Source organism: Passer domesticus, chromosome 3 (assembly GCF_036417665.1).
Source record: "Passer domesticus isolate bPasDom1 chromosome 3, bPasDom1.hap1, whole genome shotgun sequence".
Classification (NCBI taxonomy): Eukaryota; Metazoa; Chordata; class Aves; order Passeriformes; family Passeridae; genus Passer; species Passer domesticus.
The window spans coordinates 6,252,192-6,275,883 of record NC_087476.1 but is presented as its reverse complement, the minus strand read 5'-3'; the positions used below and the strand labels follow the sequence as shown (position 1 = coordinate 6,275,883).

General features: G+C 43.7%; 3 protein-coding genes across 10 annotated transcripts in view; 2 read left to right on the top strand and 1 right to left on the bottom strand.

The window, feature by feature from the left end:
* Positions 1-801: 801 nt before the first annotated feature.
* ENPP5 (ectonucleotide pyrophosphatase/phosphodiesterase family member 5) lies at positions 802-13,367 on the top strand. Of its 2 annotated transcripts, none has more exons than XM_064411682.1 (4): positions 802-873; positions 3,475-4,344; positions 7,439-7,615; positions 8,941-13,367. In XM_064411682.1, the coding sequence occupies exons 2-4, from the start codon at positions 3,480-3,482 to the stop codon at positions 9,309-9,311; spliced, it is 1,413 nt and encodes a 470-aa protein (XP_064267752.1). In that variant the 5' UTR covers positions 802-873; positions 3,475-3,479; the 3' UTR covers positions 9,312-13,367. The 2 variants fall into 2 exon arrangements, with proteins under 2 accessions (XP_064267752.1, XP_064267751.1); XM_064411681.1 differs by lacking the exon at positions 802-873 and adding an exon at positions 1,476-1,628.
* Positions 13,368-15,035: 1,668 nt separating this feature from the next.
* On the bottom strand, positions 15,036-23,684 carry ENPP4 (ectonucleotide pyrophosphatase/phosphodiesterase 4). 7 transcript variants are annotated; one of them, XM_064411690.1, is made up of 4 exons: positions 23,666-23,684; positions 20,333-21,197; positions 19,264-19,434; positions 15,036-16,890 (listed from the first exon to the last, which is right to left on the bottom strand). In XM_064411690.1, exons 2-4 carry the CDS (start codon positions 21,153-21,155, stop codon positions 16,526-16,528), a joined length of 1,359 nt encoding a protein of 452 aa, XP_064267760.1. In that variant the 5' UTR covers positions 21,156-21,197; positions 23,666-23,684; the 3' UTR covers positions 15,036-16,525. The 7 variants fall into 7 exon arrangements, with proteins under 7 accessions (XP_064267760.1, XP_064267757.1, XP_064267754.1 ...); XM_064411687.1 differs by lacking the exon at positions 23,666-23,684 and adding an exon at positions 22,880-23,016; XM_064411684.1 differs by lacking the exon at positions 23,666-23,684 and adding an exon at positions 22,859-23,013.
* CLIC5 (chloride intracellular channel 5) overlaps positions 23,238-23,692 on the top strand; it is an 86,518-nt gene continuing 86,063 nt past the window's right edge. Inside the window, exon 1 of the mRNA XM_064411698.1 lies at positions 23,238-23,263. The gene's annotated coding sequence lies outside the window, so the exon portion shown is untranslated. The remainder of the gene's footprint in view (positions 23,264-23,692) is intronic.

Genomic DNA, 23,692 nt, shown 5'->3' with positions numbered 1-23,692 from the left:
AGAGGGAAAGAAGACATTAAGAAAACAATTAGAAGAGCCTTGTTCCCTAGTACAATCCCTGGTGGTAGGGTAAAGAGGAGAAATATATCATGTGCATGTATATAAATATAAAAATATAAAATCTGAACTATAAATATATACAAATATATCAAAATAGATGTAATTATTTATTCACTAGATAGGCAGTGTCATCTATAAATAAGCATCATGTTTGAGTCTATGATTCTACATGGTGGGACTTGTTGATCCTCAAGGTCTCTTCCAACCCTGACAATTCTATGATTCTGTGTTCCCATGCACCAGTAAGAGGATAATGGTTTTGTACACTGCCATGAATTGGGGTGGGGTTTGTGTACATACACAGGACATGAACTATGAACTCATATTTAACACAGATCCTCAACCAGGAGAGGTGGGAAACCTAGCTTGGATTTTTGTACAGTTCAGCAGTTTAGATTCTAGTGAGATGGTGAAGGATAAATTCATTTTCATTCCAGGGCATAGCTGTGGGCCTGGACACAAAAAGGTGGGGAAAAGCATCTTCTGGGAAGCAAATGGAAAATTTAGAGCCCGCCTCAGAAAACAAGAGGAGAAAAAAAGGCTGATAGAAAAACAGCAGAATCAAAGCCAATTTTAAAATTATTGTTATTTCTAACTGAAGAAGCACTTCCAGATATCCAGAGGATAAATTTTACTCCTTGTTTTACAGTCAGCCAAGCCAGCCCTGCCCAAGCTCTGTGACATGCACTAACACACTTACAACCCTTGTGACATCTGCGCAAGGGCTGTACCAGGGAACACCACCCGACGTCACCTCACCCGTGACCTGGGAGTGCTGGTGACAGCAGCTGAATGTGACCTGGCTGTGCCCAGGTGGGCAAGAAGGCCAAAGGCACCTGGGCTGTACCAGCCATGGTGTGGCAGCAGGGCCAGGGCAGGGACTGTCCCCTGTGCTGGGCACTGCTGAGGTCACCTCGAGGGCTGTGTCCCGTTCTGGGCCCCTCAGATCAGGAAGGACATTGAGGGGCTGGAGCAGGTCCAGAGAAAGGAACAGAGCTGGGGAAGGCTCTGGAGCACAGGTCTGATGAGGAGCAGCTGAGGGAGCTGGGAAAGGGGCTCAGCCTGGAGAAAAGGGGGCTCAGGGGAATATTCTGGCTCTGCACAGCTCCCTGACAGGAGGGGACAGCCAGACCAGGGCTGGGCTCTGCTCCCAGGGAACAAGGACAGGACAAGAAGACACGGCCTCAAGCGGAGCCAGGGGAGGTTTCGGCTGGACATTAGGAAGAAGGTCTTCACAGAAGTGATGATTAGACACTGGAATAGGCTGCCGAGGAAGGCCGTGGAGCCACCGTCCCTGGAGGTGTTCAAGGAAAGACCGGACATGGCACTGAGGGCCGCGGTTCAGCTGACGCGGCGGTGCTCGGTCAAAGGCTGCATCTGTAATCTCAGAGCTCTCTCCCGACCCAAAACACGCCGTGCCTCCGTAGTTCCGTAATTAATTCCGTAATTGCGTGTCCCCCTCCCGCCGGGCCCGCCCCGCGCCGTCCCGCCCCGCCCGCTCTGAGTGACGGCGCCGGGGCCGCTCCCGGGCGGGGCCGGGCCGGACCCGCTGCTCCGCGGCCCCTCAGGTAACGGCGGCGGCTCCGGGCTCCGGCTCGGGGGGCTCGGCCTCCTCCGGCCGGGCTGGTGGGGGTGCGGGCGCTGCGTGTGGGGAATGGCGGCCTGGGCTCGGCTTTCGCGTGTGCCGGGCTCCGGCGGCCGCCGAGCGGGGCCCGCGGCGCTTCTCTGTCTGTCTTGTCCGTCCGTGTGTCCGTGTGGCAGCTCCTGCGCCTGGCAGGCCGGTGCGTTCGTCCCCCCAGAGCCCCTCGGGTGCCCGGAGCTTTGTGGTGCCCAGTTCTGCAGAGAGCCGGGTCCGGCCTCCTGCAGAGGCTGTATCCGCGGAAGAGCAGTATGAGAAGGCCTTGGGAAAAAACCAAACCAGCCGTCATTTATTATTTATTGAGAGCATGCAGTTAAGGAATTAGAATAATAGAATTAGAGATCATGCCGAGATCATCAGTCATGTAAAATTCAGAAGCAGAGACTTGATTTCACTTGAGAGGGCTTCAATCCATATTTGTCCCTCCCCAGAAGGGGAATTTATGGGCTATGTCTAATTTGGCAGCTGGGATTCCCATGAACGCAACATTGTGTTGTCCCTTTGTCCTTCAGGTTCAGCTGGAAGAAATCCCCCATCAGGTGGGTCTGAGGTGATCCACAGCCTTTGGTCTGTGTTGTTTGCTGAAAGGGGAATCATTCTCTGGAATGTCAGTTTGTTCTTAGCAGAGCTCAAGGTCTGGATTTTAATTTTGAGAGACACACAAGTTTGGTGTAACATTTGACTGTCTGCAAGTCGCAGAATGCTATAATCACAAAGTGGTGTGGTTTGGAAGGGACCTTAAATCTCATCTCATTCCAACCCCCTGCCATGGATAGGGACACCTTTCACCAGCCCAGGTTGTTCCAAACCTTGTTTAACCTGGCCTTGGACACTTCCAGGGACAGGGAAGCCACAGATCCCAGTCCATTGTTGCAATGGTGCTCAGATGCTTGTTACCCTAATTTCTTATATTCACTAGGATATTTATGTACTCTGAGTATTAAGAGAGGATTATTGGTTGCAAATTTCACTGTTTTCCAGCTGAATTTCAGTGGTGATTCAGTCCCAGAGGATTGCCAAAAATGGGTACTTAAAAGGATCTGTAAGGAATATTTGTACTGCCCATATGCAGGATTGGATTGAGCAATATCTGGTCTTGTGGTTAAATTATGCTCTTGAAAAAAAAAAAGAGGAATATTAGCATGAAATTTTAGGTCAGTTACAGACAGGGAAGTCCTCTGTGAGGGTTCTTACAGGGATCTTGCTTTGAGTAGGTATCAGTTTTGAACAAGAAATTGTTTGGGAAGAACAGGAGGAAACTGGGGCAGGGGAGCACAAGCCAATACAACGTGTAATTATGTGTCATATTTTGTCAGATAAGGACATAATAAGGACTGTTAGATGAGGAATTCCTGTCGTAGTTAGGAGGAGTCAAAATCCTTGAGTCTTACAGTCAGAACTAGAATCACAGAATGGTTTGTGTTGGAAGGGATCTTAAGATCATCTTGTTCCAACCCCCTGCCATGGACAGGGACACCTTCCACCAGACCAGCTTGCTCAGAGCTCTGTCCAGCCTGGCCTTGGGCACTTCTGTGAATGGGGAGCCACAGCTTCTCTGGACCTGTTCCAGGGCCTCACCCCCTCACAGCAAATAATCTCTTCCTAATATCTAATCTAACCCTGCCTTCTGGCAGCTTGAAGCCATTCCTCCTTGTCCTGTCACTGCATGCTTTTGTAAAATGTATCTTAGAGTGTATAAATACATAAGGAATATTTTAGCCACTCATTCTTAAAACTAAGTTATGACTTTGACAACTTCTGCCTCTGCCCAACAGATGCCATGTTGCCTCAGAAGAGGGGACAGGTACCTTCCAGAGTAGCCATGAGCAGTTATTGGAAAATCCTGGGAATTTTCTTACTCTCTCTTCCAAGTGCAGCGTCTCTGCAGCCAGCCCAGCCCAGGGTGCTGCTGGTGTCGTTCGATGGGTTTCGGTGGGATTACATCTACAGAGTGCCCACTCCCAGTTTTCACTATGCCATGGAGAACGGGGTGCACGTCAGGCAGGTGACGAACGTGTTCATCACCAAGACGTACCCCAACCACTACACCCTGGTGACAGGGCTCTATGCTGAGAGCCACGGCATCGTCGCTAACGAGATGTATGACCCCGTCCTGAACGAAACCTTCTCCCTGAACAAAATGAACACCCACAACTCCAAGTTCTGGGAAGAGGCCAGTCCAATATGGGTGACGAACCAGAGGGAAGGACACAAATCTGGTGCTGCTATGTGGCCTGGAACAGATGTGAAGATACATGGAGTCTTGCCTACACATTACATGCCCTACAATGAATCTGTTCCCTTTGAAGACAGGGTAGCAAAGCTCATTGAGTGGTTTACATCAGAAGAACCCATCAACTTTGGTCTCCTGTACTGGGAACAGCCAGATGAGACAGGACACCTTCTAGGCCCAGAAAACCCACTCATGGGAACGATAATCAGTGACATTGACAGAAAACTGGGATATCTCATTTCTGAACTGAAGAAAGCAAAGCTGTGGGATGTGATAAATGTCATAGTCACAAGCGATCACGGAATGTCACAGTCGTCCTCAGAAAGGCTCATTGAGCTTGATCAGTACGTGAGCAGAGAGCTCTATAAAGTCATCGACCACTCCCCCACAGTAGCCATTTTGCCAAAAGAAGGTAGGAGCTACAGCAGTAACGTTCCTGAGGAGGTACTTGAGTATCCAAACTTTATAGACTGGGTTGGTGGTAGCAGCACTGATGGCAGTAGGACACCAGCCTTGAACAAGGAGTAATTGCAGGATCCCTTTGTTCTTTTTATGGGCTCTGTCAAAAGCCTGGATTAACTTTCAGAAAAAAAAAAAAAGGGAGCAAATCTGTTTGCTGTTGACTAATATTGCCAAGGATCCTTTAGTCCTTGTGAGAAGTAAGATAATCTAATGGCATTATCAAGGCTGAATGGCGCTCTAGATAGATAACACCTGAATGTTACATATCTTGCTTTTCATCAAGATGCTGAAGCCATAGTGGAAGAATTATATTTCTAACTCAAACAGTAAACTGAGAACAGATGGGGATCTTTGATAAAAAGAAAGCCTGTGTTGGCTATTTGATTGACTGCCAGCTATTGTAGTTCACTTGAGTTTTTCCCCCCGTCACACTGAACAGCCAGCCAGTTACATTTGTACCATTTTTATTAAGATAAAGATGGGCAAGAACAACATTGGAATCAAAATCTGAAATCTGGTTGCAGTCATCTAAGGGTTGCTTGAGGTGTCAGGTGTATGTTTAGTGTCACTAATACATCTGCTTTTTATTTTGATGATCAAGTACTGTAAACTACTTGGTGCAAAAGTGTAAACCTGGAAAATAACGCCCCTGCCCCCATAAAAAAGTGCTAATTTGGAAGTTTAATTTCAAGGTGACCTTCTGGAAAGATGTTTTTAAAGAATTCTGTAATATTTGCATCAGTGAAGGATAGATAGCACTCTGTATTTAATGCCTAAGCAGGGAGAATATTTTGCAGAATGAAGTGACCTGGAAGTCACTTAATTAAAGCATGAACAAATGTGTCTGGTCATTTTAAATTTGAAGAATACTCCAGATTCAAATGTGAGTATGCCCAAACTGAGGTCTGCTGCCTGAGCACAGTCAGGCCCTGTAGCTGGTGGCTTTTTCTCTCTATGGTGATAAAAGAGCCAAGTTTGGAAGCTTCATCCCCACAGAGGCAAACGGGTTGTCCAAGATGTTCTCATTAGCAAATAAAGAAGCTGTAAAAGCAAACTTCAGTGCTGACACCTCCCTAATGCAGTAAAGGAGAACTTTAAGATGGGTAACTTGATTCTCCTGTCTGCTAAATGCTGAAAAGAAACAGTATCTCTGCTGCAATTAGATGACAGAACAATAAAAAAGCCATTTCAGTGGATCTCAGAAACAGCTTGGATTTGATTTGCCCAGAGATTCAGGAATTTATTACACCACCAATAAACAAGAATTAGTTTTGAGCACAGCTAAAATTCTTTCCTTCAGTGGTACCAGATGTGATTTTTATTATAAAACAATGAGTTTCACTGTCAGTTCAGGTATGAACTAATATGTGCTTAAGTACATAACACTGATTCTTCACCTGCTGCTCAATTTATCTTCCTTAAACCAAGGGAATGGTAAAACTTAGTGAGATTGAGGAAAAGTTTGAATGCTTAAAAATGCAGCAATTTCTTTTAACTGTTTGGTTGTCTATTGCTTCCCCAAGAGATGGATTAAAGCCATTATTTAACCATGCTAGTGTATTAGAGTGTGTGGGGAACTAATTAGATGTTCACAAAGAAGCTGTACCTGTACCACAGCTGGTGATGCTGGCCTTTTTCTTGCATTTAATATAAATACATTAATTTAAATCATTAGGGTAAAATCAAATTTGCTGTGTCTGGGGCTTGTCCTCCCTGCCATCCCATCTAGAAAGCTGGCATAGCAAGATTCACTTTATTATTAATACAGTCCCAGAAATGCTGCATTAGAGTCCCTCTTCTTGTTGCTGTAACTATCTCTGATACCTTCGCTTTTGCTGTCTCTTCTTGACCTTTGTTTTGTGTCTTAATTTAGTGATTCATTTTTTTTGGTGCTAGTTTGACATAAGAAACATTAATGTGTTTCCTTCAGAATGTATATATTAATGTATTTTCCTTCAGAATTTCTATTCTGGATTCTAGGAACTGAGGGGGAAAAGGAAAATGGTTTCTTTAGAAACATTGGCCACTTTCTCCCAGATTTTTTTCACTGATATCCATTCAAAACTCCATGGATTCTGGGAATGGCAGTCTGAAAGGGGCCTGCAGACACACTGTGCATTCAGCTGCATGTGTCACACAAATATTTGCCCAAGTCAGAGAGCTGAGGGTTTGGTGTGTCACAGGAGTGTGTTGTGTGCACTCCATGGCTCTCAACAGCAATCTGGCCTTAAGTGGAGGATTTGGTCAGATATTAATTCCTGACTTACTTTTGTGTTCCTGGGTGCTTGTTCTGGTTCCTCCAGTCTCTGCACTGGTGTTCCAGCCAGCCTGACCAACTGGTTGTGGCTCTTCAGTGGCTTTTACTGGAAAGGCAAGCTCAGAAACTGGAAATAAGCAAATAAAGAATTGAGGGTGGAAAATGCCATGTATTCAGTGTCAGTAGAGCTCTTGAGGGTTTGTGCTCACTGTGACTAGGGAAGGGGAAGGAGCAGGCTCTGGGAATACAGAGTTGTAGCTCATGCTGTTGGCTGTTATTCAATAATAAAGGAAAGCAAAAACTGCTTTAAAATAGATGAAAAGTGTCACTTGTTGTCACATCCAGCTAGGTGACAGAATATGGCCTAAATGAAGCCATTACCTCACAAACTGGTTTAGGAGGTGTCTTTTTGCTTTCAGGCCTTGCACAAAGCTAGAAGGGTTTGGTTCCTTTTCCAGGAGACAACTGAATGCTTCCTAACTCATTCCTGTGAAAGCTTACACTCTGGTAACTGAGAAATGAGGGATTTTTCTAAAATTAGCAAAGCAGTTATTGCTTGGGAACAGGCTGTGAAGTCTGGTGCTGAGGGGAATCTTACTGTGACTGAGGCTCTGGGTTTCTCACAGGAACTTCTGTGCACACACTGTTGTTGTCTCTTACAGTTACAATTCACTTGTGGGGAAGTGCATTTTGCCCTCTTCTTTCAGCTGTATTTCAACTACTGATGAGTTCAGCAACACACTGATATGTTTAATTTTTGTCTTTTGTCTCTTTTGTTTGTTTGAAGGCAAACTGGATGAAGTATATGAAGCTTTGGCCAATGCTCATCCCAACATGACTGTATATAAAAAGGAGCAGATTCCAGATAGATTTCATTACAAACACAACAGTAAAATTCAGCCTATTTTAGCAGTGGCTGATAAAGGATGGGAAATTGTACAAAACAAGACTGATGGTTTTCTACGTAAGTATTCTGTCTTTACAGTGTTTTGCTTATCTCCCAAGGCAGGGACCTTATGTGGCACTTTCTCTCCTAGTATCAGCAACCAATGTTCATTTAAATTTTTGTAAGGCTGGGAAGGAAAACTAAAGTGTGTGAAATTTATAGTTTTTTTCCCTGATGGGATGGGAAGCACCCTGCTGTTAGGGGAGAAGGATCTGCACTTACTGTTTCTTTAAATATTGAACTTGCTGAGATAAGATCAATCACATGTTTTAGTGGCCCCATACTTGAGGTCTTTCAGGATGTAGCAAACCAACAAGCACTTCCTGAGAGATTCGAAAAGAAAGTTACAACTGAATGTATTGAGTAGAGAGTGAGTAGGGTTGTTTTATCGTGTTTTACTTATTTACAGGAGAAGGGTTGGGTTGGAAGATACAAGAACATTTTCTGAAAGTTCTCACCTTGTCTGGATGCTACACTTAGAGTAACCTATTGCTACAAAGAGTCTTTGGATATTGTGTTACTGCACACCGGTGATTTTTGTTTGCCTTGGATGAAAAAAAATGCATTCTAGGTGATTTGGAGGAATAAAACCCCCAACACTTTGAAGTTCCTCACCTTGCAGTTTTGCGATTTATTAGAGGCAGCATGGAGGCAGTGAACTGTAACTTCTTGGTAACCTAAAATACAGGTGTTATATGATCAGTTTTTACATTTCTAATTGAGAACCTTTTGAACTTTGCTGCTGGTTATGAACCTGAAGAGTGTTATCAGCAAGACTTAACAAGATTTTCAGTAGCTGCTGAGGGCACCTTCCTGTGCCTGTGTGTTTGACAGGTTCCCAGTTTTTAATGTCCCTGTCAGGAATGGGCACTGGACACCCACCAGTGACTTCTTCCTCGTTGAGGAGTTGATGGTGCACAAAATTGGACAAAATGTCAAAGTGTCTCCTTGGAGTCACATGGACAGTCTGACTCTACATGTTTGGTTGTTTTTTTTTAATTTTCTCTAAGAGATCTGGACCAGTTGCAAAGTTAGAGATTTTCCTTGAGGAAAATCAAGGAAGTGTGGGTGTACACAGTGTGCCACTGACAATGCTGTTATTGCCAAATGAGCTCACTTTGTTTTCCCTCTTTGTTAAATAGTGCTCTCTGTTGTGGGTTTTTAGGTATTTTCTCTTTGTAGATCTGAGATTTGGTATTTGCTAGGAGACATTTGTGCTGTCAATCAAAACAATCCTCTTTAAGGATGCTGTGCCTTTTCTGCATTCTGCTAAGTCTAGAAAAATGTTCAATGATTGTTTTGCAACTTTGGAATATTGACCTTTATCTGTCTTTTATTTCTAGTTGGTAATCATGGATATGACAACACTATACCAGAAATGCATCCCATTTTTTTGGCAGTTGGGCCTGCTTTCAGAAAGAATGCCACCAAACAATTCATGAATGCTACGGACTTGTACCCCTTACTGTGCCATCTGCTTGGCATCAGCCCACTGCCCAACAATGGTTCCTTCAATGCTGTGAAGGATATACTTGCTGAGAAAGTTCCTGGAGCCCGTAGAACAGATTCCTACTCCACTGTGGTAGGAGTCTTCCTGGGAAGCTTGCTTGTTTTGGTTTTTACTGCAGTTTTTGTTAAGCATTTTGTCCTTGCCCAAGCAAATTCCATGCAAATCCGACCCACAGAAGCTGCCCAGCCACTGCTGCAAGATTAATAACAGCTGGGATTATTTCCTGATTGAGGCTTAAAATAAGCCCATACGAAGAAAATAAACAATGGAGGTGGATTAGCATGAATATGTGGAGTGAAAGGAGATGGATGCTGATCCATTGGTACTCTGGGGCATGTACAGACCAGGGATGGAGAGAGAGCATGTTCCTGTGTCACACTGCAGCCACTTCATCTTCCAGGGCTGGAAGATATCCTGGGTAAACCTGGGAAGCTCTGTGTGTACGTAGACCTGTAGTGACAATAGACCTCAAATACCTTATTATGGCTTTTTTTTAGGGAAATAACATCAACTGGGGTGCACTTCACAGACTATTAGATGGTGATTTCATTTCTCACCCTCTTTTTTGTTTTATTCTTTGAGGGTTTTTTTGAGTCTCTTTTTTTAACAAGTGACTGAATGGTACTAAACTTCTGTGTTAGTATTTTTCTTCCCTGCCCAAGGAAGCTTTTGCACAGATCACCATTACAGATAACTTGGTGGGTTAAATCCTGCAGAAAAGAACATGATTATTCAGCTAGGTCATGCAGTGGTAGGTGTCTAAGTTTAGCGTTACATATATTTCTTCAAATTACTGTGTTAACTGTAGCCCCAAAATACAAATCTTAAGCAGTATTGCCTTTAGCAATCAGCATTAAACTGCTAGATGCTTAAAACTTAATTTAAGTAAATAAAGGTTTTTACCACTTCAGATATGATTTCAGGTAAATCTAGGTCTTTACTTTTTTAAATTTCCTGTACACTGCACTACATTTTCTAGGAGTTCCACGCAGCTGGCAGGATAAAGACATGTACAAGCACCACACCTGTATATCCAAATGGAGTGTTTTCTATTTCTGTGGTACTAAGGGAGGTGAATAAGTTAAGGAACAAGGATGCTCAGCCTGGTTTCAGAGTTCTGTCAGGCTTGTCCCTGGTCTGCTACTGGAGATTCTGAGTTTGACTTGTGTTTTATCTGCTCTGTCTGGGTAAGCCTTGGAATGTGATGATCAGGATTACACATGCAGTTTAAGGGGCAGATGTATAAATCTTAAGCCTTAAATGTTCTTAAATCTGAAAAAGCACACTTTAAGAATAAAAGGTGTAAAACTGGAGTTTAATTTTCCAGAGGAAAACCTCTGTCAGGGAAAAATGAATTCTGAGTCAACAAAAGTACATATTCTCATTTTGTGTGGCAATAAATCTTCTTGCTAGTGTAGCTGTGAGGTTTTTTTTTTTGTGAGCTCACTTAAATGGTGAGAATCTGCTGACTAAATTTTGTATGAAAAATGTTCTGAAGTGAGAAAAGTTGTCTATTGTCAGACTTCTCCCCTTCTCCCTGTGAGATGACAGTATTTCTCAGCACTTTGTTGCTGAGTACAACGCCTGAAGGAGAAAGAAACTTTCAAAATTAGTGCAGAAGTAGCAGACTGGGTATTTTTAAATGCAATTTATGTCTGTATCCACAGCCCCCAGCAGAGGGCAAGGATGGGAACACCTCGGCTTTGGATGTGCTCTGCCAAACCAAGGGCATGACAGTCAGTGCTGCAAGGGGAGGGCTGGGGTACAAAATTCCTTTTGCTGGGCTCAATTCCAGACTTAGTGAAGATCTGTTGTGTTCCTCTGTGATGCCAGGGACACTTGCTTAGCACCAAGCTGTCTTGCAGGCAGATGTGGACATTTCCAGAGGCAACATTTGGGTGCAGTGAATGCTTCAGAGGGAAGGCAATGAAATAGCCCAACTTAAGGGTTATGCTGAAAGTTCAGCTGCAGTAGTAGCTTTAGGAAGGCAGGAAAAATGCAGGTCTGTTGGAAGACAGCCCTTGATTTGGGGGATGTGTATGAAATGCTGTGAACTCCAGCTGACTCTGTGCTGTTACTGTGCTGTGAACTGCCTTGTTTTCCTGCATTGCCATTTTCTTAAGAAAACATTGAAGGAAAAGGTCTGTAAGGCTGATTCGTAGTGCACCTGCCCTTAGCTGTGCCTGAAGTTGAATTTGCTGGCACTGGTAAATCTGAGTGCTGTGGGGGCTCCAGCTGAACCACGACACCAGGAATGTGTTCACAGCAGTTTTCAGAGACCAGGGAAGTCTGAGCACAAACCCCAAACCTGAGAGTTGTTACCAATCCCTTCTCTACACACCTTCCAAAAAGTGGATGGCACTGAGTCCACCTTTTCTTGCCTATTTTCAGCTTAAAAATGAATTGTAGCACAATCATATTGTGTGTTTAAAGGAAGATCCTCAGGCTTTGATAAGGCGATAACAGTGACAATTGCCATAACAATGCCACAACCCTCACCTCTAGCTTCTGCACTTTGGAACATGTTGCTTTAGTAGAAATTCTTCTTATTGCAGTGATTTCATAGCAGTGATCATGGCAGATGTAACAATAACTGGGTTGTAATCTCAGAGCTTTTCCTTAAACTCCACTTAAGTTGTGGCAAGTGTAGTTCTATCATCAGGCAAAGTGACCTTGATTTTAAGGAGGGGGAAAAGTTTGTCAGTGTTGATCAGTCATTTGGGACTTAGATTTACCTGCCCAAATATGCAACAAGGACAGAGCAGTAGGTTTCCTCCAACAAAGGGTTTGGTAACAATAATACGAGAATAGGCTGGGGACACAAATGTGAGAATTGTTGATGTCATTGTTCTGTATTGCACTGTGAGGCCCTTCTTTGAGGAGGGCAAAGTAAACCTTTGTAAAAAAAATAAGGGAATCTTGTAGCATTTGGGTATTTCCTTTATTCGTGGGTGTATTTGCAGGTACCTCTTGGGTAGTTCCTTGTTAGGATATTTGCCCAACTGTTTCAGGTTACTGGGTGTGAGCTTAATGAAATTGAAAGCACAGATGATGCCACTGGAGAAAAGTAGCAACTTTTTCTCTGATGTGACATTTTGTCAGACACCTTTTTGGGTGGGGGGGGATGTGGGATTTGGTTTGTTGTGTATTATACTTTCTGTGATGTACAAACAAGTTTATTGAAAAGAGAATTGAGTACACAGTGTACTGCTTGTAACTTAAACTTGGAAAACAAGAATGATGCATGATGTGTTTCATTACTGACCTGTGAAGATGTCAGATGTTTTCTTTGTTTCTTCTTGTTGGAAATGCTGAAGTTAGAAGACATCTTTGCTATAATGCTGTCAAGCATGGAGTCCTGGCTTCATTTAAAATGCTTCTGGAAAACAAACTTGGACTGGGGGAGAATGGTTTCAACTTGTATGCATCCCAAATATTCCTTTGACTCTGAAAAGTGTATGCCTTTGTTAAAAATAACTGGAAGTGTGATAGAAGTTTGGAATTTTAGGTCACAGTTCTTATGTAAGAGACTTCTTGTTTCCTACCTTGCTGCTATATATGGAAAAAACAACTATCAATTACCAATAGTGGGAATCCAATTTCTTTTACTAAAAAAAAATAATTTCCAGACTTTCTTGGTCAAGAGCTGCAGTAATACTGCTACAAGAAATGCAGTCTCAAAAAAGAAAACTTAAAAAGCAGAAAAATCAGATTAATTAAATCACTTAGGTTGGATAAGTCCAACGATTAACCCAGAACTGCCAAGTCTGTTGTAAGATGAAAAGTTGTACAAACTCACTTTTCATACAATCATAGAATAGTTTGGGTTGGAGGGGACCTTAAAGATCAGTTCATTTTCAACCCCCCTGCTCCCCTGACCTCTGTCAGAAGTGTGAACAGCACAGTTTTGATCTGCATGTGGGGAAAGGACAAATGTGCAGTGGTTGGGTCCTGTTGTTTTGTAAAATGGAAATTTAACAGGCTTACTTCCCAGTCTTCTTCCCTGCTTAAATAATGCCATGGATGCTGTGTTGGCCATATCTGTGCTGCTGTATAAACCTTTCATGGCATGTTTCCCCTACAGTAAAGGTGGTATAGCATTTATTAGATAGTAAACTACAAAAATTGTTGCAAGCACATTAAAAATATAAATTCAATAGTGGTACCAGCCTTTCCATAATGAAATCCTAATCTGAATCCTATTAACAAACCTCTATTACTGTTTTTTTGCAATAAAAGATGCTACCATGTTACAGCAAACATCTGTCCCTGTGGTCTGGTCCTTGGAGGTACAGAAAGTTGGTTTATTTTCACAGGCAGCGTGTAGGCAGCAAGTTACTGAAAGCAGTGTTTCAGAGCTGTAGTCAGGTGAAATCAGCTCAGTTCTGGAACTGTTTTTGTGATGCCAGTGCCCAAAAAGCACGGAACCCCAGAGGGGTTTGGTTTAGGGCTGCTGTACCCAGTGTGGGGAGTCCTGTGTGGAGGCAGTTAATGTAACAAAACATCCGCCTTCAGTGCTGGAAGTGTCACTAAATATCCCCTATTCCCCTCTAAACTGCAAAGCCAGCTAAGGATTAGGAACTTCCCTTGAATTAACCTGCCCTGTGTGACCACTGCTGAGTTGTGTCTATTTTAGCAAGTCGTGAAATGTTGTCACAATCTACTGTCCCTTTATCACAGCCTTGAGGAAGCACAAGCCACAGCTTTGCTGTTCTTGCTCTGAACTGGCTGCCCAAAAGGAAATCAGCCACTGGCTTTCATGAGAAATACTTCACACAAACCAGAATGAGGCAGTGGAAATGGTTTGTCATGTTTAAGGCTCTGTTGTTAAGAATAATCATCCTTAAATAAATCAATTTCATGTCTTAAAGACAGAAAGGTATTTTTTCTAGGTTCTCTTGATTTGTACATGATCTGTATGAAACCCTTTGTGCCAGGAAGAACACTCAGCACCTTTACAGACTACACCAGTTCTTTGGAAATGAGAATACTCAGCAGTGCAACTGGAATAAAGTTTATCTTACTTAACACTTAAATTTCCTCTTTAAACCCTTTCCACAGTAGCACTGTCTCATCTTCTTGCTAAAGGGAGGAGGAACAGAGGGTGATGAGGATTCCCACCAGACACAGCCACTCACTGGTTTCACAGCAGCTCAGTGCCTGTAGCAGTTCTCATCAGAAAGGGCTGCCTTAGAGCTAGGAGGAGAAATGCATTTAGCCCTTGATTTCCCCAGCTGTAGCAGCATTCCTCTTTCAGGTCAGAGTTCTGCCATCCTGCTTCAGTCAGCATTTACAGTTCTGGTCACCAGGGCTTTGCTGGTAACTTTGCCACCTGCCTGGGAGGGGATGCACAGAGGAACTGAGAGCACATCGACCACTTGCTGTGTAACAGCTGCTGGGGGGGAAGGAACAGAGTGGAGAAAATCAGTTTTAGCTTCTAGAAAAGAACCCAAAACTGAGAAGTAGAGGACAGCATGTTTGCCAGAAAGGTACACTCAGTCAAGCCTTTCCAAATGCAGGTGATGCACAGCATCTCCAGCAATTCTCTGACTGACCCTCTGAGGACCCCACTCTGGATTAGAAAAATTACCAGAATCTAACAAAACTCTCTCCAACATAGGAATTCAAGCATCCTCCCTTCCACAGCCTATCTAAGCCTAGGTTCTACCCTGAAACACATTCCCATTGTAGTTACTCATTAACCTGACCTCTTGGTGCATGTAATTAATTAATTAAAATATGGCAGGAGGAGGAAGTGACTCTGTGTTCAGTCCAGCTACTGCTCTAGAATATCAACAGGCTAAAATCCAGCACAGATTTTTCAAGGGGCCTGAGCCTTTTTCAATTAATCTGAAATCTTTCAAGTTCAGATTAATTTACAGTAGTAAGTAATAATTAGAAGTTTGAAAAAAAAAAAGGCAGAAGTGGTTAGGTTTTGGACTGTGTTTTTAATCAAGTACAATGGAATCCCTAGAGAGGAAGACACACATTACTGAAACTTCCACACATTTGTAAAACTCAAGTTTATTTTTTCCAGTAGGCAGTTCAAAGTAACCCCTTCCCTCCAAAGTTCCTGCTCCTTCCCTGCTGGATCACTAAAAGGCTGTGGCTAACATCAAACTGCAATGAACCTGAAGCTGTGAAAGAGAAACCCCATTGCTACCAGGTACCTCTGTCACTTTATTTTTAAAGCCATCAGACTTGTAGGAAAAGGACTTGATAACTGTAGTTCTCTTTTTGGATTAGCAGTAACAATTTCATCTCACTGAAAGTTAAGGTACCATTTAAGGATTTCTCAATCAAACTGTTTTTTATAGCAAGTTACTACATGACCATTAACAAAGAATCAAGAGTTTCAATTAAGAGAACAGTTAGCTCTGGTCTTCAGCAGGAATTTGCATCTATGTACCTCAAGCATTACAGATAATTTATTTTTTAAGTTAATATCTGCTAACTTCTTCTTTTAAATTTCCAGGGTTTAAAATATGAGTTTGAAATCCTTGCTTGATGACATGCACATCAAACTTTCAGTTTTTGCTTTTTAGCAAAACAGCCTTCAAGAGACAACCGTGAGCTGGTACAAAGGGCAGAACCACCTTTATCTCAAGATGACCTTCAGCACAATTTACTCCCGAGAAATATTTGATGGGGTTCAGGAGCAGTGATTTTACACTGCAGCTGATGAAACTGGGTAATTCAAATTCAAAGACTCCCAAGTTAAACTGACTTTCTTGAGATAAGGCAGTAGTGCCATCCCAGGTGGACCTGTGGATCTAAATCATCCAGAGACACATATCCAGAAATATCAGAACTACCTGCCTAGGCTTGTAAAGGGATGAACCACATATTTTATTGCTCAAAATAGAAGAGATATGCACCAGTTTTTTAATCCCTGACTTCTATTTTCTTTCTCAGAAATTTCTTGTCATATTGTTGACTTGGGGTAGAACAGAAGTCTTGGTTCTTCTCTTTCCCCAAATTTAAGGGCACACCAAAATATACTCTCTAAACAAAACCAGCTCCTAACTCTCAATAAATTTTTCTTTCCAACACAGGTGCAAGAACACTAAAGTAGTCAATATTAATTTAATACAAAAAGCAATTATGATTTACAAATATTAAAATTCACTTTGCCTATCCTGGCTAGTCACACTCTGGAGTCTCCTTCTGAAAGCATTCAGAGGCTTGAATGAAAAACTAAGCATCCTTATTTTGTTAAGCATGTCTTCCAGTAAAAAGCCACCCGTTCTCTCTATGGTTATGAAAATATTTTTATATTACACTAGTCACACAAATCAGCAGGATCTGGCTGTACAGTATTTTACAAAGATAAAGTGCATCAAACAAAGAATGCCATCCAGTGCAAATTGAAACTGTTCTCCTGAAATCACAAGGTAGGAAGCGAGGCTCCCTCCGCGCTATCCAATCAAAGGATCATCGTCATCGCTCTGTAACTGGAGCCGCGCAAAGGGCCGGGAGGGAGCCACTCTGTTCTTGGAGATGATGATGATGCAGGTGAAGGTGCTGAGCACCATGAAAACCCCGATGACGATCCCGATGGCCTCAGGGACGCTGATGCACCACTGGTCAGCCAGCAGGCACTTGGTGTTGGCGAAGGTGCCGTTGTGCGGCCGCGGGGCGAGCCCCAGCACGTGGCACATCATGGGGTAGATGTCCACGTTGTCCAGGCGGCCGTGGCTGGAGCCGCGCCGGAAGGCCGGACCGCGCGCGGCCAGGAACGGGTGCATGCTGGGCAGGGCATTGTCATAGCCGTGGTCCCCCACTGCAGAGCAGAGCACACAGTTACTGTCACGGCCTCTGCTGCAGAGCCACTGCTCCCTTCCCCGTCTCCCCCGCCCCCAAAGCATGTGTGCTGACCAAAGGTCAATGCACTGCATAAAAGCAGTTGTTGGATCAGCTGTATAAGGAAGCCAGAGTTCCTTCCCTGTTCTCCCAAACCCCACAAGTCTTTTTCCATACTGGCCTTTCCCCATGGTTCTCCCTCCTATTAATCTCTTTTTCTTTCAGTGCTTAACATTTCCAGTGTTCCCCTTGCCATTCTTCATGCCAAAGTTGAAAAGGAGGTTGCCATTCCATAATGAGTCAGTAGAAGAGAATGCAAATTTTTACTCCTCCTCCTTTTACTAGATTTTGGAAAGTCATCTCTCCTTGCAGAGTGCACACTTTAATTATTAAAAATCAGGCACCTTTCCCTTGATAGTGTTCAGTTCAAGCATATTAAATACCCTCAAGTCATGCTTATCAGATGAAGTACTTCAGCTGAAGGGGTACCCAGAGAGTCAAAACCCAAAGACAAAGGATCACTGTGCCTCTGGCAGGCTCACAGCAAAACCTCTGTGGCTATAAGGTCAGGAGAATTGCACATGTGGTAGATTTTTAAGATGGACTATAAATAGCTAAAGAGCAGCTATTGTCAAATTTCCTAATATCATTCCTGAAAAACCTGTCCAAGGTGCCAGAAGTCCCTCACAGCACAGTATTTGAGTAGACTGCATTTGAGTCCATTTCTCAGTAACAGTGGAGGAATATCCCTGAGAACTGTTTCCTTGGGTGCATTCCTGAAGCTTCTGATGCAAAACATCCAGATTCCAACTGATTATGTCACACTCACCACTGCAGTGAGCTTCCACTAGCCTTTTTTAATGTTTTCCACCATTCTGTTTGTTACTACATCTTGTTTGTTTTTGACTCATGTTTCTAGATTGTTTTCCCTGCCTTTTACTACTTGTTTGTTCTGAACAGAGCTACTCCAAGTTCCCTCTCCAATTAAGTTCCCAGTTTTTCACCTCTGAAGTAGGATTCTGGTATGTGGAGTTACTGGTACACTTGGCAATCACTCTGCTGCCACTTTGTCCATGAAGACAATAAACCTTAAACCAGCTTTTAGGCTAAAACCTCCCCTGCCTGATTCTAGGAAGCCTTCACAAATAAAATTGATTTGAAATGAGATTTATTTCAGCTGATACAATGCTGTTCCTTATAAATATTCACTTACTATTTTTAGGTACATGAAATTGAATCTAAGCAGAAACAAGAAAAAGAGAACTCTGATCAGAGAACACCTGTGCTACATGCTGCCAAATTCAACATAATTAAAATATAAATGCATCCTGCATTAAAAAGCAGGACTTCTATACAAATACTGAAAAAACCTGAACTTAATTCTGCAAAGGGCAGACAGTAAGATCAGCTAAACTGGGTGTAACCAGGATTTTACACCACTCAACACCCTGAGTCTAACAGCAGTTGTACAGGGAAGAATCCAGCAGGGATATCCCTGACCAACCAGCCCGAGCTGTTGGCTGTTCAGAAACTTCCCAGAAGTTGGTACTTTTGTATTTAATTTCAATTAATGGATTTTCCTACCAAGAATCTGTCCAATCACTTTCTGAACACACATATACATACACACACTGAGCCTTCATCTGCAACCAGAATTACAGGTTGAATTTTCATACCATTAAAACAAGGAAATCTATCTGGAATTTCTTCTTTGAAAGTCACTTTCATGTGACTGTTGCATTTTTTCTGTAAATTATCCATGCCTCTTGCCTGCCAAAAAACCCTGCATGTGGAACACATGGAAATATACACGCACATACAAAAACATATATATGTATGTGTAATTTGACATTCTAGCAGGAAGAAATTGCACAGCATAGCAAGACACTGAGAAGTGACACCTGTTGAGTTTTGTCTTTCAAACATGCTGCTGTGTTCCTACTATTTTTAGTATTCCCTGCCAGTTCTTTTCATTCCCTAGAACATGTACTGCAACATTAAATGTTGTATGTTGCATGTTTCAGTTTATTAACCCCTCAATATGTATTTTATAAATCACACTCCAAGGAAAGCTTGAGACAGACTGCTAATCTGCCTAAGATAACTCAGACTATGAAGTCAAACATGACAAAGTGTTTCAGCCAACAGAATATTCCCCATCTCCTCCTCACCTGTTAAACACTCCAGCCTCAGGCTGAGAACGTTCTAGAAAATGCTGCACTATTCCTAAACCTGCATTATTCCTAAACCTGAGTGCCAGGACTCCCCTTGCTAAATGAGAACCATCCTGCAGCTGGCTGGAATAGAAACAAGGCAGTTTACCCACACAAACCACAGAGGAACACACACTTACACTTGGAGAGGGACTCGTTCTGTACAATTGTCCAGCCTTCATCTGCAACCAGGATTATGGGCTGGATTCTCTTGTGATGGCGATAATGGAATCTGTCTGGAATTTCTTCTTTCAGATAAACCTTCATGTGACTGCTGCAATTTTTGAGTAAGTTATACACATCTTCTTTGTCTGCCAAGGAAAATATTGCACATGAAACAGCTGGAAATTAACTCCTGCTTACTACAATTATCTGTCATTAAACCTGAGATCCATCATTTCAAAGTAATTATTTAAAAAAAAACACATAGAAAAGGATTTTTTTTTCATGTCCCTTATGAAATGTTGCAATGGTTGAGGTGAATTTCAAAATTTGCTTTCATTTTAAATCAGACACCTCCCAGATGTGGGTTTGGACCTACAACTCAACTTACCATCTGGGCTTGAAGGGCAAAATTCAAGCAAAGAAATCAAGAGAAAGCAATCACCCCCTCAAGTAGTCACTATTTTATCCAATGCAGTAATCTTTTTTTTTTTTTTTTGTAGGAATCACTTTGTTCATTAGTCTGGCCACAGAGAGGCCAGAAATGTCATGATTTCAGACATGCCTGCTGGGGACTACTCCGAGACAAAAATGGAATTCATGGTACAAAATCTTGAGTTTCACTCAAGTGGTAAAACGATCAAAGTTTGGACTAGATTCTTGGAAATTTACACAATGAGGTTTTTTATTCTGAATAAACACATGGGTTTATTTCATGCTCACTGTAAATCACAGCTGCATAGATTAGGTGAGCAGGCAAACTAAGTACTACCTACTTTCTCAACCACCTGTACCAGGGTGATCCTTATCAGTCACAGCAATTTGACAAGAAACTCTCCTTGTCCCACTGATTGCCAAAACAAACTTCCAAATAAAAACAAACCATCATTCTTTAGCTTACTCCTTATGTCAGAGTTTTGCAACATGAACTCCATAAGTTTTGCAAAATATTAGAACAGTCTAGCATACTCTGCACTTTTTAGAGGCAAGATAAGCAAGATTTAATTCTCAGTATATGCCTTAAAAAATAACCAAAGCCACACATACTCTGCCGTGGCAGCACTGCAGCAACAGGAGTCCTGTCTATCAGGGTGTAGTTATTGCGCCCGATGCATTCATCCAGGACAATCAGCTTCTCTGCAGAACAGGAGGCCATGCCATGGTCACTTGTTATTATGACATTTACAGTGTCCCACAGGCCCGATGCCTTCAGTTTGTTCACAAGGAAACCAACATGTTTATCCACTTCTTCCAGCACTCTGTGCATGTTCTCGGTGTCGCCTGGGCCGTACTTGTGCCCGCTTGCATCCGGTTCTTCCCAGTAGAGCACAGCAAAATTGACCACTGGGTCAGAGCTGTTCAGCCACTCCACAATTCTCTCCACTCTCTCCTCAAACGTCACAGAGAAGTTGTATTTCATGAAGAAATGAGGGGTCATGTTGTTGATTTTTACATCACTACCGGGCCACATTGCAGCAGCGCTTGCTCCCTTTCCCTGCTGTTGATTTGTCACCCAAATTGGAACTGCATCATTCCACCAGAAGGGATCTGAATCGTTGAACTGTGAAAAATTTTTCTTGGCATCTGCATCATACATGTCATTAGCCACAATGCCATGGCTCTCCTCATATAAACCTGTCACTATGGTGTAATGGTTTGGGAAGGTCTTGGTGATAAAAACATTGATGACTTCTTTTACAAGCACACCATCCTCAATGAACTCCTGGAGATGAGGAAGTTTGTAGGTTTCCAAGTAATCAGCCCTGAAGCCATCAAAGGACACGAGGAGCAACTTGGGTACCGAGTCACCAGCTGAGCACGCACAACAGAGGAGGATTCCAGCAAAAAATAACACCAACATCAAGCTCATTGTGGAGACTTTGAAGTGCTTCCAGCAGGCAATCAGATGCACCTGAAAAATTTAAATAGACAAGGCATGTAACCAAAACAATTCTACTGTGACCAGTTTAACTAGCTACACATTATATACATCTTCCTTCCAGAGGGTAATTTCAAAACACCCAGTCTAAACAACCACTCAGGTCAACAGTGGATTTCCCTACTGACTTCAGAGGTTTCTCACATATTGTCACAGTTTTTCATATATTAAAACAAATGTGCAGTGAGATTTTTTTCCACTGAAGACTAAATGAAAGGAAGAATTGTTTTCTTTTGATCAGTTACTCCATTGTTGTGTGTGTCCTATTCCAATTCTACATTCCAAGACAGAAAATCAGTATTTTTCCTCATGTTCAAGCACAGGCACAAGCACTTGAACAGCTCCAGACCCACATTTAAGAGTCCTCTGCAGCCCTAAATTCTTATTACACGTCACTGTTCATGTCAGAAGCCTTTATCCTACTACAATTGTAGTTTTTTTTCTTTTTCATGTCAATTTTCCTTTTATGCTTTCCACCCTGTAGAGTTTCTGGAAGACTTTTCAGCCTTTCAACAGTCCCATTTACTTATTGCTCATTCCATACACAGAACTTCTCCTTTCCTTCTAAGCTGCTCTACATCTATCATAACAGCATTTAAACCTGTCCATCTTATACCACACTTTTCTCTCTATGAAAAAAACCCCAAAATTAATAACCTTAGCTGTGAGGTAAGTATTTCTCAGCAAGGAATTAATGATTATGAGTGCCAGGTACAATCTGTAAGCTTTGACCCTCTCTTAATGTATTATGTGTGACTAAAGCACTTTGTTGAGGAAGCTACAGAACGATGCTCTCAGTCTTTGGAAAAGAGGAAGTGAAGCTCCAGGTTTCACAAAACCTTCTGCAATGTTGTCAGGCAGTGAATTTGCTTCTCAAGAAGAGCTCCGTTCCAGCAATTTTTCCCTTTATATTTCTTTTATCCTTTATCTTCTTTTATGTGCAGACAAACTGTGATTCTAGAAGGCACAGCAGCTGCCTTCCTAACATTTTAAACATCAACCTTTTCCCAAAAGCTCGTTAAAACGGCAGGTTTATTTTAAAGGTGTAAGGCGCTTTAATGTTAGCTGCAGCTTTAGCAGTGACGGGAATTCAAAGCACGGGAAGCCAGCCCCCGCCTCGGTCTCCCGCAATTAAATTGTCTGCAGAATTCACAAAAGTTACAAGGATTGTCAAAAACAGCGTTAAGGCATCTCTGAGCACCGAGGACTTGGAGGACACGCGCCTTTTAAAGAAAAAAAAAAAAGGAAAAAAGAAACGGGAAGCGCAAGCGGCGGCGAGATCAGCCCTTCGGTGCTGCCAGGTGCTTTAGAAAGCAGAGCCCGAGTTTCCCACAGCGCAGCGAGAGGCAAACCCGCAGCGCTCCCCGGAACGCTCCGCAGCTGCTCAGCGCTGCTTTTATACACAAGTGGCACGTTCTAACCAAAAATTAACTCTGCCCCAGGCACACCCCGCAAAGCAGCCCCGCCGAGAAACACCACCAGCACCAGTCCGCCTGCCCCCGAACCTCCCGGCCAGCTTTTGGAGTCGCTCGGCTGGGTCAGAGCGGAGGTTATGCCGCCGGCAAAGCGCGCACACGCGGCACCGCCGACCAACCGGGCGCTCCGCGTCGGTTTCCCCCGCGCCTGTCCCTCACCCGCACTCGGGCCGGGCTCACCGTCCCCACAGTGACAGCCCGGTCCCCGCCGGGGCCCCACGGTGCGGTCGCGGTCCCGCTGCGGCTCTGCTCGGGCCGGGACGCGCGGGCGGCACCGGAGGTGACCGGGGGCAGCGCGGGTGGGGGCTCGGCGCCTGCGCAGCCCCAACCGGCAACTGACAGGCCTTGAGGGGGGGCGCGGGAGCTCGCCGGGGAGCGCGGCCTCCGCCCGCTGTGATTGGCTGCGGGCCCGCTGGCGGGAGATCCGATTGGCTGCGGCGCGGGGGGCTGGGATGAACGGCGGGGGGGGGGGGGGGGTCCGGGAAGTGGGGGGCGGGCGGTGAGAGGGGTTGTGAGGGGGCCGTGAGGGCTACGGGGGCAGCGGAGAACTTCCAGTGTCCCAGGGTCAATTAGATGGAAAAGAGCTCTGAGATTATCGTGTTTAACCTATGGCTGATCACCACTTTCTCAACTAGACCATGTCTCTCAGTGCCGCGTCCAGTCTTTCCTTAGACACCTCCAGGGGCAGTTATTCCACCGCTTCCCTCGGCAACCCGTTCTAATGTCTAAGTGTTGAAGCACCCTTTTTGTAAATAAATTATTCTTAATGTCCAACTAAAAACCTCCAGTGGTGCAGTTTGAGACTATGACCTCTTGTCCTGTCCTTGTTCCCTGGGAGCAGAGCCCGACCCCGCCTGGCTGTCCCCTCCTGTCAGGGGGCTCTGCAGAGTCAGAATATCCCCCCTGAGCCTCCTTCTCTCCAGGCTGAGCCCCTTTCCCAGCTCCCTCAGCTGCTCCTCATCAGACCTGTGCTCCAGAGCCTTCCCCAGCTCC

Excerpts from the sequence above, each read along its gene's own strand:
- ENPP5 (XM_064411682.1), top strand. The coding sequence starts at position 3,480 with ATGTTGCCTCAGAAGAGGGGACAGGTACCTTCCAGAGTAGCCATGAGC. Across the intron at positions 4,345-7,438 it reads AGCCATTTTGCCAAAAGAAG|GCAAACTGGATGAAGTATAT; the intron begins GTAGGAGCTACA and ends GTTTGTTTGAAG. Across the intron at positions 7,616-8,940 it reads CAAGACTGATGGTTTTCTAC|TTGGTAATCATGGATATGAC; the intron begins GTAAGTATTCTG and ends TTTTATTTCTAG.
- ENPP4 (XM_064411690.1), bottom strand. The coding sequence starts at position 21,155 with ATGAGCTTGATGTTGGTGTTATTTTTTGCTGGAATCCTCCTCTGTTGT. Across the intron at positions 19,435-20,332 it reads TGCAGTGCTGCCACGGCAGA|ACAAAGAAGATGTGTATAAC; the intron begins GTATGTGTGGCT and ends TTTCCTTGGCAG. Across the intron at positions 16,891-19,263 it reads GAACGAGTCCCTCTCCAAGT|TGGGGGACCACGGCTATGAC; the intron begins GTAAGTGTGTGT and ends TCTGCTCTGCAG.